Below are 15783 nucleotides of genomic sequence, written 5' to 3'. Positions count from 1 at the left end.
GTTGTCGTTTAAAGTTAAATTGGATGGATATATGGACAGGAAAGGACTGAGGGTTATGGGCTGAGTGCAGGTCGGTGGGACGGTGAGAATGGGAGTTCGGCATGGACTAGAAGGGTCGATATGGCCTGTTTCCGTGCTGTAATTGTTATATGGTTATATGATAGGGGACTCTAAGGTTAAGGGGTCAGACAGGCAATTCTGTGGACGCAGAAAACTCGGATGGTAGTTTGCCTCCCAGGTGCCAGGGTCCGGGATGTTTCTGATCGCGTCCACGATATCCTGTAGTGGAAAGGAGAACAGCCAAAGGTTGTGGTACATATTGATACCAATGACATAGGTAGGAAAAGGGAAGAGGTCCTGAAAACAGACTACAGGGAGTTAAGAAGGAAGTTGAGAAGCAGGACCGCAAAGATAGTAATCTCGGGTTTACTGCTTGTGCCACATGACATTGAGTATAGGAATAGAATGAGGTGGAGGATGAATGCGTAACTGAGGGATTGGAGCAGGGGGCAGGAATTCAGATTTCTGTGGCCTGTACAAAAAGAACAGGTTGCACTTGAATCTGAGGGGGACCAATATCCTGGCGGGGAGGTTTGCTAAGGCTACTGGGGAGAGTTTAAACTAGAATTGTTGGGGGGTGGGAACTGAACTGAAGAGACTGGGGAAGAGGCTTCACAAATAGAGAAAGCTTGGAGACAGTGTGTGAGGGAGGATAGGCAGGTGGTAGAGAAGAGACACGCTCAGACCGATGGTTTGAGGTGTCTATTTTAACGCAAGGAGTATTGTGAACAAAGCGAATGAGCTTAGAGCGTGGATCAGTACTTGGAGCTATGATGTGGTGGCCATTACAGAGACTTGGATGGCTCAGGGACAGGAATGGTTACTTCAAGTGCCAGGTTTTAGATGTTTCAGGAAGGACAGGGAGGGAGGCAAAAGAGGTGGGGGTGTGGCACTGTTGATCAGAGATAGTGTCATGGCTGCAGAAAAGGTGGACGTGATGGAGGTTAGGAATGGGAAGGGGTCAATAACTGCACTGGCTGTTTTTTATACGCTGCCCAATAGTAACAGGAATATCGAGGAGCAGATAGGGAAACAGATCCTGGAAAGGTGTAATAATAACAGAGTTGTCGTGGGAGATTTTAGTTTCCCAAACATCGATTGGCATCTCCCTAGCAAGGGGTTTAGATGGGGTGAAGTTTGTTAGGTGTGTTCAGGAAGGTTTCTTGACACAATATGTATATAAGCCTACAAGAGGAGAAACTGTACTTGATTTGGTATTGGGAAATGAAGCTGGTCAGGTGTCAGATCTCTCAGTGGGAGAGCATTTTGGAGATAGTGATCATAATTCTATCTCCTTTACAATAGCATTGGGGAGAGACAGGAACAGACAAGTTAGAAAAGCATTTAACTGGAGTAAGGGGAATTTTGAGGCTATCAGGCAAGAATTTGGAAGCTTAAATTGGGAACAGATGTTCTCAGGGAAAGGTACGGAAGAAATGTGGCAAATGTTCAAGGGATATTTGTGTGGAGTTTTGCATAGGTACGTTCCAATGAGACAGGGAAGTTATGGTAGGGTACAGGAACCATGATGTATAAAGGCTGTAGTAAATCTAGTCAAGGAGAAAAGAAAAGCTTACGAAAGGTTCAGAGAGCTAGGTAACATTAGAGATCTACAAGATTATAAGGCTAACAGGAAGGAGTTTAAGAAGGAAATTAGGAGAGCCAGAAGGGGCCATGAGAAGGCCATGGCGGGCAGGATTAAGGAAAACCCCAAGGCATTCTGCAAGTATGTGAAGAGCAAGAGGATAAGACGTGAAAGAATGGAACCTATCAAGTGTGACAATGGGAAAGTGTATGGAATCGGAGGAAATAGCAGAGGTACTTAATGAATGCTTTACTTCAGTATTCACTATGGAAAAGGATCTTGGTGATTGTAGTGATGACTTGCAGCGGACTGAAAAGCTTGAGCATGTAGATATTAAGAAAGAGGATGTGCTGGAGCTTTTGGAAAGCATCAAGTTGGATAAGTCGCCGGAACTGGATGAGATGTACCCCAGGCTACTGTGGGAGGCGAGGGAGGAGATTGCTGAGCCTCTGGCGATGAACTTTGCATCATCAGTGGGGACAGGAGAGGTTCCAGAGGATTGGAGGGTTGCAATTGTTGTTCCCTTATTCAAGAAAGGGATTAGAGATAGCCCAGGAAATTATAGTCCAGTGAGTCTTACTTCAGTAATTGGTAAATTGATGGAGAAGATCCTGAGAGGCAGGATTTCTGACCATTTGGAGAGGTATAGTATGATAAGGAATAGTCATCATGGCTTTGTCAAGGGCAGGTCGTGCCTTACGAGCCTGACTGAATTTTTTGAGGATGTGGCTGAACACATTGATGAAAGAAGAGCAGTTGATGTAGTGTATATGGATTTCAGCAAGGCATTTGATAAGGTACCCCATGCAAGGCTTATTGAGAAAGTAAGAAGGCATGGGATCCAAGGGGACATTGCTTTGTGGATCCAGAACTGGCTTGCCCACAGGAGGCAAAGAGTGTTTGTAGATGGGTCATATTCTGCATGGAGGTCAGTGACCAGTGGTGTGCCTCAGGGATCTGTTCTGGGACCCTTACTCTTCATGATTTTTGTAAATGGCCTGGATGTGGAAGTGGAGGGATGGGTTAATAAGTTTGCTGATGACACAAAGGTTGGGGGTGTTGTGGATAGTGTGGAGGGCAGTCAGAGATTACAGTGGGACATTGATAGGATGCAAAACTGGGCTGAGAAATGGCAGATGAAATTCAGCCTAGATAAGTGTGAAGTGGTTCATTTTGGTAGGTCAAATATGATGGTAGAATATAATATTAATGGTAAGACTCTCGACAGTGTGTAGGTTCAGAGGGATCTTGGGGTCCGAGTCCATAGGGCACTCCTAGCTGCGCAGGTTGACTCTGTGGTTAAGAAGGCAAATGGCCTTCATGAAATGTGGAATTGAATTTAGGAGCCAAGAGGTAATGTTGCAGCTATATAGGACCCTGGTCAGACCCCACTTGGCGTACTGTGCTCAATCCTGGTCGCCTCACTACAGGAAGGATGTGGAAACCATAGAAAGGGTGCAGAGGAGATTTACAAGGATGTTGCCTGGATTGGGGATCATGCCTTATGAAAACAGGTTGAGTGAACTCAGCCTTTTCTTCTTGGAGCGATGGAGGATGAGAGGTGTATAAGATGTTGAGAGGCATTGATCATGTGGATAGTCAGAGGCTTTTTCCCGGGGCTGAAATGGCTGCCACGAGAGGGCACAGGTTTAAGGTGCTGGGGAGGAGTTACAGAGGAGATGTCAGGAGTAAGTTTTTCACGCAGAGAGTGGTGAGTGCGTGGAATGGGCTGCCGGCAACAGTGGTGGAAGCAGATACAATAGGGTCTTTTAAGAGACTTTTAGATAGGTATATGGAGCTTAGGAAAATAGAGGGCTATGGGTAACCCTAGTAATTTCTAAGGTAGGGACTGTTGGGCACAACTTTGTGGGCTGAAGGGCCTGTATTGTGCTGTAGGTTTTCTAAATTTCTATGTTTCATAAACAAGTCAAAAATTCTACATAATTCTTGCAAAAAGGACGCAAAAAGGCAAGGCATTAAAACAATATTCTATAGAAGCTGGAAGTTCAGAGCAACACACTCGCACATCTCGACACAAAACATCAACTATTTATTCATCACTATCGATGCTGCCTGACCTGCTGAGTTTTTCCAACATTTTGTGTGTCTTACTGAAAAGCAAGGTTCATTTTTAGTGTAAAGTGCAAGACTGAAGTGGTGATTAGGGTAATGCTGGAGGAACTCAGCAGGTCAAGCAGAAACCGTGGAGAATAATAAAGAGTCGACATTTCAAGTTGAGACTATTCATTAGGACTGAAATGGAAGGCGGTAGATGCCAAAATAAGGTGGGGGAGGGGAAGGAGTACAAGCAGGCAGATGAAGTGGGAGGTGATAGGTGGAAAGGTAAAGGGCTGAAGAAGGAGGAATCTTAAAAAGAGAAGAGTGTAGATCATGGAAGGAGGAGGAGCACCAGAGGGAGATCATATACAGGTGATGAGAAGAGAAGAGGTAAGATGGGAGCCACAACGGGTTATGGAAAAAGAAGGGTGTGGGGCAGAAATTACAAGAAGCAACAGAAATCAATGTGCATGCCATCTGGTTGTGAAGGCAGCATTATTGGTGAGATCAAGTTCATAAATCCCTTAAAATTGCCATGCAAGTTGTAAAGTTATTAAGAAGGTCTGTGGTGTTTTGGCCTTCATTAGTTGGATAATTAGGTCAAGATATGTAAGGTAATGTTGAATTCCATAAAACTCTAGTTAGATCACACTTGGAGTATCATGTTTGGTTCTAGTCATCTCATTAAAGGTAGGATGTGGAAGCTTGAGAGGGTGCAGACGAGATTTACCAAGATTCTGGATTAGTGAGCAAGTCTTATGAGGAAAATCTGAGCAAGCTAGGGCTTTTCTCTTTGGAATGAAGGAGAGTAAGAGGCAATTTGATAAAGGAGTATAAGATTATAACCTGTTGGTAAGAAATAGAATTATATCTTTAGAAAGAGGTGACATAGGGTCAGAGAATGTTGAATCTTTTTGGGTGAGTTCAGAAATTGCAAGGATGGAAAAAACCATTATGGGAATCATATGTGGGCTTCCAAATAGTAGCCAAGATATGGAGTTAAGATTGCAAAAGGAGCTGGAAAAGGCATGTAGTAAGAGTAATGACACCAATTGTAATGGGGGACTTCAATATGCAAGGGGATTGGCAAAATCAGTTTGGTGTTGGATCACAAGAGAGGGAATTTATTGAATATTTACGAGATGGCTTCTTAGAACAGCTAGTACTTGAGCCTACTCGGGGAAAGGCTATCTTAGACTGGGTGTTGTCTTATAATCCAGATCTTATTGGGGAGCTTAACGTAAAGGAACCCTTAGGAGGCAATGATCATAATATGATTGAATTCACACTGATATTTGAGAGGGAAAAGCACGTCAGATGTATCAGTATCACTAAGGAATAAGGGGAATTACAGAAAAATGAGAGAGGAACTTGCCCAGGTGGATTGGAGAAGGATACTGGTGGAGATGATGGCAGAGAAGAGATGGCTGAAGTTTCAGGGAATAATTCACAAGGTGCAGGATAGATATGTCCCACAGGGGAAGAAGTTCTCAAATGGCAGGGGTAGGCAACCGTGGCTGACAAAAGAAGTTGTGGATTGCATAAAAGCCAAGGAAAGGGCGTGTAAGGTAGCAAAAGTGAGTGGAAAGTTGGATGATTGGGAAGCTTTTAAAATCCAGCAAAATACAACTAAAAAAGCTATAAGAAGGGAAAAAGAAATATGAGGGCAAACTAGCCAATAATATAACCAAAAGATTTTTCAGTTATATAAAGAGTAAAAGACAGGTGAGAGTTGATATTGGACCACTGGAAAATAATGCTGGTGAGGTAGTAATGAGGGACAAAGAAATGGCAGATGAACTTAATGGGTACTTTACATCTGTCTTCACTGTTGAAGACACTAGCATTGTGTCAGAGGTCTGCGAGTGTCAGGGAGCAGGAGTGAGTGCCATTGCTATCACAAAGGAAAAAGTGCTAGGCAAGCTCAAAGGTCTTACGGTGGATAAGTCACCTGGACCAGATGGACTACGTCCCATAGTCCTGAGAGAGGTTGCTGCAGAGATAACAGATGCATTGGTCATGATCTTTCAAGAATCTCATGGTCCCGGAGGACTGGAAGATTGCAAATGTCACTCCACTATTTAGGAAAGGGAAGAAAGCAAAATAAAGGAAATTGTAGGCCACTCAGTGGTTGGGAAAGTGTTGAAGTCTGTTATTAAGGATGAGGTTTAGAGGTACTTGGAGACTAATGATAAAATAAGTCAAAGTCAGCATGGTTTCTGTAAAGGGAAATCTTGCCCGACAAATCTGTTAGAGTTTTTTGAAGAAATAACTAGCAGGATGGACGAAGAAGAGGCAGTGGATGTTATTTACTTGGAATTTCAGAAGGCATTTGATAAGGTGCCACACATGAGGCTGCTAAACAAGATAAAATTGTATAATGTTACAGGAAAGATACTGGCATGGATAGGAGAATGGCTGACAGGCAGGAGACAGCAACTGGGGAAAAAAATGGGCCTTTTTTGGTTGGCTGCCAGTGACTAATGGTGTTTCTCAATGATCAGTATTGTGACCATTACTTTTCACATTGTTTGTCAGTGATTTAGATAATGGAATTGATGGCTTTGTGGCAAAGTTTGTGGATACTACAAAAATAGGTGAAGAGGTAGGTAGTGGTGAAGAAGAAATGCGATTGCAGCAGGATTTAGACAAATTGGAAGAATGGGCAAAAAAGTGGCAGATGGAATACAGTGTTGGGAAATGTAAGATAATGCATTTTGGTCAAAGGAACAATAGTGTGGACTATTATCTAAAAGGGGAGAGCTTCAAACTTCAGAGGTGTAGATGGACATAGGAGTCCTCGGGCAAGACTCTCATAAGGTTAATTTACAGGTTGAGTCTGTGGTAAAGAAGGCAAATGCAATGTTGGCATTTATTTCAAGGGGGATAGAATATAAAAGCAAGGAAGTAATGCTGAGCATTTATAAGACACTTTGTCAGGCAGCACTTGGAGTATTGTCAACAGTTTTGGGCCCCATATCTCAGAAAGAATGTGTTGTTGTTGGAGAGAATCCAGAGGAGGTTCATGAGGATGATTCTGGGAATGAAGGGGCTTAACATATGAGGAGTTTTTTGGTAGCTTTGAGCCTGTATTCACTGGAATTTAGAAGAATGCAGAGGGATCGCATTGAAACCTACTGAATGTTGAAAGGACTAGGTAAGGTGGATATGGAGAGGATGTTTCCTATGATTGGGATATCCAGAACTAGAGGGCACAACCTCAAAATTGAGGGACGATCCTTCAGAACAGAGGTAAGGAGTAATTTTTTAAGCCAGATAGTAGTATATCTGTGGAATGCTGTGCCACAGACTGCAGTGGAGGCCAAGTCCATGGGTGCACTTAAGGTGAAAGTTGATGAGGCCAAGTCCATGGGTGCACTTAAGGTGAAAGTTGATCATTTCCTGACCGGAAATATGGGTTGAGTGGCATCCAGGATCACCCATGATGGAAGGGTGGAGCACACTCAGTGGGCTGAATGGCCTAATTCTGCTCCTTTGTTTCATGGTCTTATTGCCTTATTATGAGAGGCAAGCACAGAGTGGACAGCTGGCACCTTTATCCCAAACCAACAATGGCCAGTATCAAAGGACATCTCTTTAAGGTGATTAAACCATAGAACCATAGAAACTACAGCACAGAAACAGACCCTTTGGCCCTTCTTGGCTGTGCCGAACCATTTTCTGCCTAGTTCCACTGACCTGCACACGGACCATATCCCTCCATACACCTCCCATCCATGTATCTGTCCAAATTATTCTTAAATGTTACAAAAGAACCGCATTTACCACCTCGTCTGGCAGCTCATTCCATACTCCCACCACTCTCTGCGTGAAGAAGCCCCCCCCCAATGTTCCCTTTAAACTTTTCCCCCCTCACCCTTAACCCATGTCCTCTGGTTTTTTTCTCCCCTTGCCTCAGTGGAAAAAGCCTGCTTGCATTCACTCTATCTATACCCATCATAATTTTATATACCTCTATCAAATCTCCCCTCATTCTTCTGCGCTCCAGCGAATAAAGTCCTAACCTATTCAACCTTTCTCTGTAACTGAGTTTCTCAAGTCCCGGCAACATCCTTGTAAACCTTCTCTGCACTCTTTCAACCTTATTTATATCCTTCCTCTAATTTGGTGACCAAAACTGAACACAACACTCCAGATTCGGCCTCACCAATGCCTTATACAACCTCATTGGGGAAGAGTTTTGGGGAAATGTGAGAGGTAGGTTTTTTACAGAGAGAGTGGTGGATGTATGGAATGCACTGCCATGGGTGGTGGTGGAGGCAGAAAATTGGAGAGTTATGGGTTGTGTAGAAGTGAAGTGTTAGATTGATCATGTAGTAGATTTATATAGGTCAGCACAACATTCTGGGCTGAAGGGCGTGTATTGTTCTATATCATTGCTTCATAGGCATGGAATAGCTGTCTTGATTTTGGCACTAACAAACTTGTCCAAAAAACCAAATGTTGTTTTTTTGTCAGGACTAATAAGGGCTAGACTCATGCTTTGGGTGTTTCACGATGAAAAGATAGTGTAGAAGGAGCTCTGCAGATCCTGCCCTGGGAGTGGCCACTGGGACACTAATTAGTTAGAACAAATTGGGTTGAAGGAAAATGGTAAGTAACCTGATACTCCAAGAATATGCTTCACTGTGGGCTTACTGATGGGAATGCATTGTAGAGCATTGTTGTAGTTTGACTCACTGTATTCCCAAATTCAATTTTTCCAGATTACGCTACATTCGGATGTTTCAGCTGATCTTCCAAAATCGCGATCAAAAAAAGGTGATGTTTTTTCTTCTGTTTAATTTGTGCTTTAACAGATGAGAACTGATCTTACTCTCCGACTTTGCTCATGATTATGGTGGATGTTGTGTGCTATCATGAAATGTGATGAGTACTGACAGGCCCTTTGATCATGGACATCACAACTAAACCTGTTCCCGTTTCAGTGGCCATCACATGGATGCTCGTCCCAAAAGCTGATGATCAGAAGCAACAATAAGGCTTAATTTCCCTTTCCATAATGAAGTATGTATTTGGCTCCAGCTAAGTACTGGGAACACCACAATCACCTCCATTACACCTACTCCAAAGTTCTGAACCAGATTATTGCTGGCATGGAGCTATACTGGGTCCCAAGATGAGCTTCTGATTCACAGAATTGTTCCATCTTGTCCCACAATATCTGTTTCCACCTCTGTAAGATTGCCTGACTCCAACTCTGCTTTAGCTCATATCCTGACAAAACCCACAACTGTGCTTTTTAACTATTCTACTGAATTCTGGTCCTATATCCCTTCTTCTACTTTCCATCAATATGCAAAACTCTTCTGCGCATCTCCTAATATTGATCAAGTCCAATTTAGATTAGATTAGATTATGAGGACACGCAGTCCTCAAGAGAAATTAGGGATAGTATCAATTCCAAAGAAGAAGCATACAAATTAGCCAGAAAAAGTGGCTCACCTGAGGACGGGGAGAAATTCAGAGTTCAGCAGAGGAGGACAAAGGGCTTAATTAGGAAGGGGAAAAAAGATTATGAGAGAAAACTGGCAGGGAACATAAAAACTGACTGTAAAAGCTTTTATAGATATGTAAAAAGGAAAAGACTGGTAAAGACAAATGTAGGTCCCCGACAGACAGAAACAGGTGAATTGATTATGGGGAGCAAGGAATGGCAGACCAATTGAATAATTACTTTGGTTCTGTCTTCACTAAGGAGGACATAAATAATCTTCCAGAAATAGTAGGGGACAGAGGGTCCAGTGAGATGGAGGAACTGAGCGAAATACATGTTAGTAGGGAAGTGGTGTTAGGTAAATTGAAGGGATTAAAGGCAGATAAATCCCCAGGGCCAGATGGTCTGCATCCCAGAGTGCTTAAGGAAGTAGCCCAAGAAATAGTGGATGCATTAGTGATAATTTTTCAAAACTTGTTAGATTCTGGACTAGTTCCTGAGGATTGGAGGGTGGCTAATGTAACCCCACTTTTTAGAAAAGGAGGGAGAGAGAAACCGGGGAATTATAGCCTAACATCAGTGGTGGGGAAACTGCTGGAGTCAGTTATCAAAGATGTGAAAACAGCACATTTGGAAAGCGGTGAAATGATCGGACAAAGTCAGCATGGATTTGTGAAAGGAAAATCATGTCTGACGAATCTCATTGAAATTTTTGAGGATGTAACTAGTAGAGTGGATAGGGGAGAACCAGTGGATGTGGTATATTTGGATTTTCAAAAGGCTTTTGACAAGGTCCCACACAGGAGATTAGTGTGCAAACTTAAAGCACATGGTATTGATGTGGATAGAGAACTGGTTAGCAGACAGGAAGCAAAGAGTGGGAATAAACGGGACCTTTTCAGAATGGCAGGCAGTGACTAGTGGGGTACCGCAAGGCTCAGTGCTGGGACCCCAGTTGTTTACAATATATATTAATGATTTGGATGAGGGAATTAAATGCAGCATCTCCAAGTTTGCGGATGACACGAAGCTGGGCGGCAGTGTTAGCTGTGAGGAGGATGCTAAGAGGATGCAGGGTGACTTGGATAGGTTAGGTGAGTGGGCAAATTCATGGCAGATGCAATTTAATGTGGATAAATGTGAAGTTATCCACTTTGGTGGCAAAAATAGGAAAACAGATTATTATCTGAATGGTGGCCGATTAGGAAAAGGGGGGGGTAGGGCAGTGGCGATAAGCTCCCACTACATATTAAATGCTCCCAAAGGTGTGTGTTGGGGACGGGAGAGGTTCTGGAGGATTGGAAGGTTGCAGATGTTGTTCCCTTCCTCAAGAAAGGGAGTAGAGATAGCCTAGGAAATTATAGACCAGTGAGTCTTACTTCAGTGGTTGGTAAGTTGATGGAGAAGATCCTGAGAGGCAGGATTTATGAACGTTTAGAGAGGCATAATATAATTAAAAATAGTCAGCATGGCTAAAGGCAGGTCGTGCCTAACGGGCCTGATTGAATTTTTTGAGGATGTGATGAAGGAAGAGCAGTAGATGTAGTGTATATGGTTTTAGCAAGGCATTTGATAAGGTATCCCTTGCAAGGCTCATTGGGAAAGTAATGAGGCACAGGATCCAAAGGGACCTTACTGTGTGGATCCAAAATTGGCTTGCCCACAGAAGGCAAAGAGTGGTTGTAAACGGGTCATATTTTGCATGGAGGTTGATGACCAGTGGTATTCCTCAGGGATCTGTTCTGGGACCCCTACTCTTCGTGATTTTTATAAATGACCTGGATGAGGAAGTGGAGGGATGGGTTCGTAAATTTGCTGATCACACAAAGGTTGGGGGTGTTGTGGATAGTGTGGAAGGCTGTCAGTGGTTACAGCGGGACATCAGTTGGATGCAAATCTGGGCTGAGAAGTGGCAGATGGAGTTCAACCCAGATATGTATGAGGTGGTTCATTTTGGTAGGTCAAATATAGTATTCATGGTAAAACCCTTGGTAGTGTGGATCTTGGGGTCCAAATCCATAGGACACTCAAAGCTGCTGCGTAGGTTGACTGTGTGGTTAAGAAGGCATATGGTGCATTGGTCTTCATCAACCATGGGATTGAGTTCAAGAGCCGAGAGGTAATATTACAGCCATATAGGACCCTGGTCAGACCTCACTTGATCTACTATGCTCAGTTCTGGTCACCTCACTACATGAAGGATGTGGAAACTACAGAAAGAGTGCAGAGGAAATTAACGAGGTTGTTGCCTGGATTGGGGAGCATGCCTTATGAGAATAGGTTGAGTGAACTTGGCCTTTTCTCTTTGGAGCGACAGAGGATGAGAGGTGACCTGATAGAGGTGTATAAGATGATGAGAGGCATTGATCGTGTGGATAGTCAGAGGCTTCTTCCCAGGACTGAAATGTCTAACATGAGAGGGCAGTTTTAAGGTGCTTGGAAGTAGGTACAGAGAGCATGTCAGAGGTAAGTTTTTTTACGCAGAGAGTGCAGAGTGTGTGGAATGGGCTGTTGGTGATGGTGCTGGAGGCAGATATAGTAGGATCTTTTAAGAGACTCCTGGATGGGTACATGGAGCTTAGAAAAATAGAGGGCAATGGGTAACCCAAGGTAATTTCTAAAATAAGTACATGTTCGCCACACCATTGTGGGCTGAAGGGCCTGTATTGTGCTGTAGGTTTTCTGTGTTTCTGTTTCTAGTCCCAGTTTCCTGCATTCGAACTACTCTGAGCCCCACTTCTCCTTGTACCTCTCAAAGTGTCTTTTAAAAAATACTATTGTACCAGCATCAACTACATCTTCTGGTAACTTGTTCCATATACTGAACACCCTTTTCATGAAAAAGTTACCTCATCAGGTCTCTTTTAAATCTTTCTCCTCTTACCCTAAATCTATGCCTCATGGTTTTGGACTCCCCTACCTTGGAAAAATTATTGTTACCGTCCACCTTATTTATGCCTCTCTTAATTTTAAACATTTATAAAAGGGCATTCTCCTAAGTTCTCCTTCATTCTCTTAAGTTCTAAAAATGCTAGCCTGACCAATCTCTCCCTATAACTCAGGTACTCTGGTCCTGGTAACATCCTCATAAATCTTTTCTATGCTCTTTCTAGTTTACCACATCTTTGATCACATACAGGGTAACAAAAACTGCACACTGTATTCGAAGCGTGGCCTCACTCATGACATATAAAACCGCAACAAAATGTCCCAACTCCTATTTTCTGTGCCCTGACTAATGCAGGCCAGTGTTTTTTCACCACTCTGTCTAACTTGTGACACCACTTTCAACAAACTGTTCACTTATGGAATCAGAATTGGGTGTATTATCACCGGCATGTGACGTGAAATTTGTTAACTTAGCAGCAGCAGTTCAATGCAATACATAATCTAGCAGAGAGAGAAAAGTAATAAATAAAATAAAACATAATAATAAATAAAACAATTATGTATATTGAGTAGATTTTTAAAAAACCTTGCAAAAACAGAAATACTGTATATTAAAAGAAAAGTAAGGTAGTGTCCAAAGTTCAATGTCTATTTAGGAATCCGATGGCAGAGTGGAAGAAGCTTTTCCTGAATCGCTGAATGTGTGCCTTCAGGCTTCTGTACCTCCTACCTGATGGTAACAGTGACAAAAGGGCATGCCCTGGGTGCTGGAGGTCCTTAAAAATGGACCACTACCTGAAGATGGCCTGGGTACTTTGTGGGCTAGTGCCCAAGATGGAACTGACTAGATTTACAACCTTCTGCAGCTTCTTTCAGTTCTGTGCAGTAGCCCCTCCATACCAGATAGTGATGCAGCCTGTCCGAATGCTCTTCACGGTACAACTATAGAAGTTTTTGAGTATATTTGTTGACATGCCAAATCTCTTTAAACTCGTAATAAAGTAGAGCCGCTGTCTTGCCTTCTTTATAACTACGTCGATATGTTGGGACCAGGTTAGAACCTCAGAGATCTTGACACCCAGGAACTTGAAGCTGCCCACTCTCTCCACTTCTGATCCCCCTATGAGGATTGGTATGTGTTCCTTCGTCTTACCCTTCCTGAAGTTCACAATCAACTCTTTGACATTGAGTGCCAGGTTGTTGCTGCGGCACCATTGCACTAATGTGCATATCTCACTCCTGTACACCCTCTCATCACCACCTGAGATTCTACCAACAATGGTTGTATCGTCAGCAAATTTATAGATGGTATTTAAGCTATGCCGGGCCACACAGTCTTGTGTATATAGAGAGTAGAGCAGTGGGCTAAGTACACACCCCTGAAGTGTGCCAGTGTTGATCGTCAGCAAGGAGGATATGTTATCACTAATCTGCACAGACTGTGGTCTTCCAGTTAGGAAGTTGAGGATCCAATTGCAGAGGGAGGTACAGAGGCCAGGCAGGTACATACTCCAATGTGTCTCTGTTCCTTTACACCCCCTACCATTCATAGTATAGGTCTGCATTCGTTTGATTTTCCAAATGCATCACTTCACACTTTTATGCATTGAAATTCAGTTGCCGCTCTTTGCCCACATCCCTGACTAATCAAAATTCCCTTGTAATCAATAATAATCTTCCTCACTGTCAATAACGCCTCTAAGTTTCATGTCATCCACAAACTTGCTGATCAAGTCTTGTGCATTCACATCCTAATCATTTATATAAATAATGAATAACAAGTGTCCCACATCAACCTCTGCAATACATCAGTAGTCACTGGCCTCCATTCCAAGAAATGACTTTCAACCACACCGTCTGCTTCCTAATTTTGAGTCAATTTTGAACCCATCTAACTAGCTCCATGGGAACTCACATTCCAGACCAGCCTACCATGTGGGTCCTTGCTAAAAATCCAAATAGACACTTACCTACATTTTTGGTTCTTCTTCAAAAAATTCTGAGGTTTGTCAAGCACAACTTCCCACACACAGAGCCATGCTGACCCCTTCTAATCAGATTTTATCTGTCCACATGCTGGTAGACCCTGTTCCTCAGAATTCCCTCTGGTAACTTCCCACAACTAATGTCAGACTGACTGGCTTGTAGTTCCATGGCTTGAACAATAGTTCAACATTAACCACCTTCCAGTCTTTAGGACCGTCACCAGAGGCTAATTATGAAGCAAAAATCTCTACAAAGGCATTCATAATTTCCTCTCTACCTCCCACAAAGTCTGAGGATGCACTCAGTCAGGGGATTTATCTACCTGAAATATGCTTTAAGGCTACAAGTAACTCCTCCGTGACGGTATGAATGTCCTCCCTGCTCCTTGATATATGAATATCCTCCAAAACACCTGCACTCATTTCCCTTGTCTCTTGACTTTGGCATGATTTCTCCTCAGTAAATACCAAAATAATTTATTCCCCTTCAAATAAATGCCAACGGGCCGGCTGGTGGCGCAATGACATCAGCGCTGGACTCTGGAACGGAGGTTCCCGGGTTCGAACCCAGTCGGGTCCGCTCCCGAGTACACTTTCCATCTGTGCCAGGTTGAGTGTCGAGATCGCAACTCGACCTCGTAAAATAAAGAGAAAAATACTGCGAAATGTCTGTGTGAGGAGTGGCACACCATACAGTCTCTCTCTCTCTCGCTGTCTCGCTCCGTGCCTTGTAAAGGCATGGAAAAAAGACATTGCCCCGCCAACATCGCACACACCAAAAATAAATAAATAAATGTCAACATTACACTTGCCTTCTTTACCACAGATTCAACCTGTAAACTCTGGGAGTTTTGCACGAGGATTCCTAAGTCCCTTGGCACCTCTGATGTTTGAACCTTTTCCCCATTTAGATAATAGTCTACACTATTGTTCCTTTTACCAAAATACATTATCATACATTTCCCAACATGGTATTCCATCTGCCACTCTTTTGTCCAGTCTTCCAGTTTATCTAAGTCCTGTTGCAGTCACACTGCTTCCTCAGCACTGCCTACCCCTCCACCTGTCTTTGTATCATTTGCAAACTTTACACAAACCCATCAATTCCATTATCCAAATCACTGACAAACAATGTGCAAAATAGCGGTCCCAATACTGACCCCGGAGGAACACCACTAGTCGCCGGCAGCCAACCAGAATAGGCCCCTTTTATTTCTTTTCTTTTTCAATCTTTTTATTAAGTTTCAAAATTAAACATAACAATAATAGTAATGATACATAGAGATCAGGATTACTATAGTAACAATTAACATGTACAAGCACAGATTCTAAGTAACAGATGTAGTTTAGCCTCCCAATCTCATAGTAACTGACCATAAAAAAGATATTTTATAAAGAAAAAACCCTAAACTAAAAAAAATAAACTGAAAAAAACAAACAAAGTTTGGGCTGTCATATTACATCGGCTAAAATTATTATTTGTCATTAACTCCGCTCCTCTTTACATGAACAAAAAAAAATTACTACAAAGGATTCAGAAAGGGTCAACTTACATCATATGAAAATATTGAATAAATGGCCTCCAAGTTTCTGCAAATTTAACCGAAGGATCCATAGTACCGCTCCTATTTTTTTCCAAGTTTAGGCATGCTATTGTTTGGGAAAACCATTGAAATGCAGTGGGGGGATTAGAATCTTTCCATTTAAGTAATATGGATCTTCTGGCTATTAATGTAACAGATGCAATT

The 15783-nt window shown here is 42.7% G+C and overlaps 1 protein-coding gene across 2 annotated transcripts in view; it reads left to right on the top strand.

Moving 5' to 3' along the window:
- Positions 1 to 15783, top strand: part of bbs4 (Bardet-Biedl syndrome 4) — a 112531-nt gene that overhangs the window by 11048 nt on the left and 85700 nt on the right. For both annotated transcript variants that reach the window (XM_072282106.1, XM_072282107.1), the window contains exon 3: positions 8431 to 8485. In XM_072282106.1, the coding sequence (XP_072138207.1) occupies positions 8431 to 8485 (55 nt within the window). The remainder of the gene's footprint in view (positions 1 to 8430; positions 8486 to 15783) is intronic.

The sequence above is a fragment of the Mobula birostris genome, chromosome 18 (assembly GCF_030028105.1).
Source record: "Mobula birostris isolate sMobBir1 chromosome 18, sMobBir1.hap1, whole genome shotgun sequence".
NCBI classification, from domain to species: Eukaryota; Metazoa; Chordata; class Chondrichthyes; order Myliobatiformes; family Myliobatidae; genus Mobula; species Mobula birostris.
This window is presented reverse-complemented; position numbering and strand designations above follow the sequence as displayed.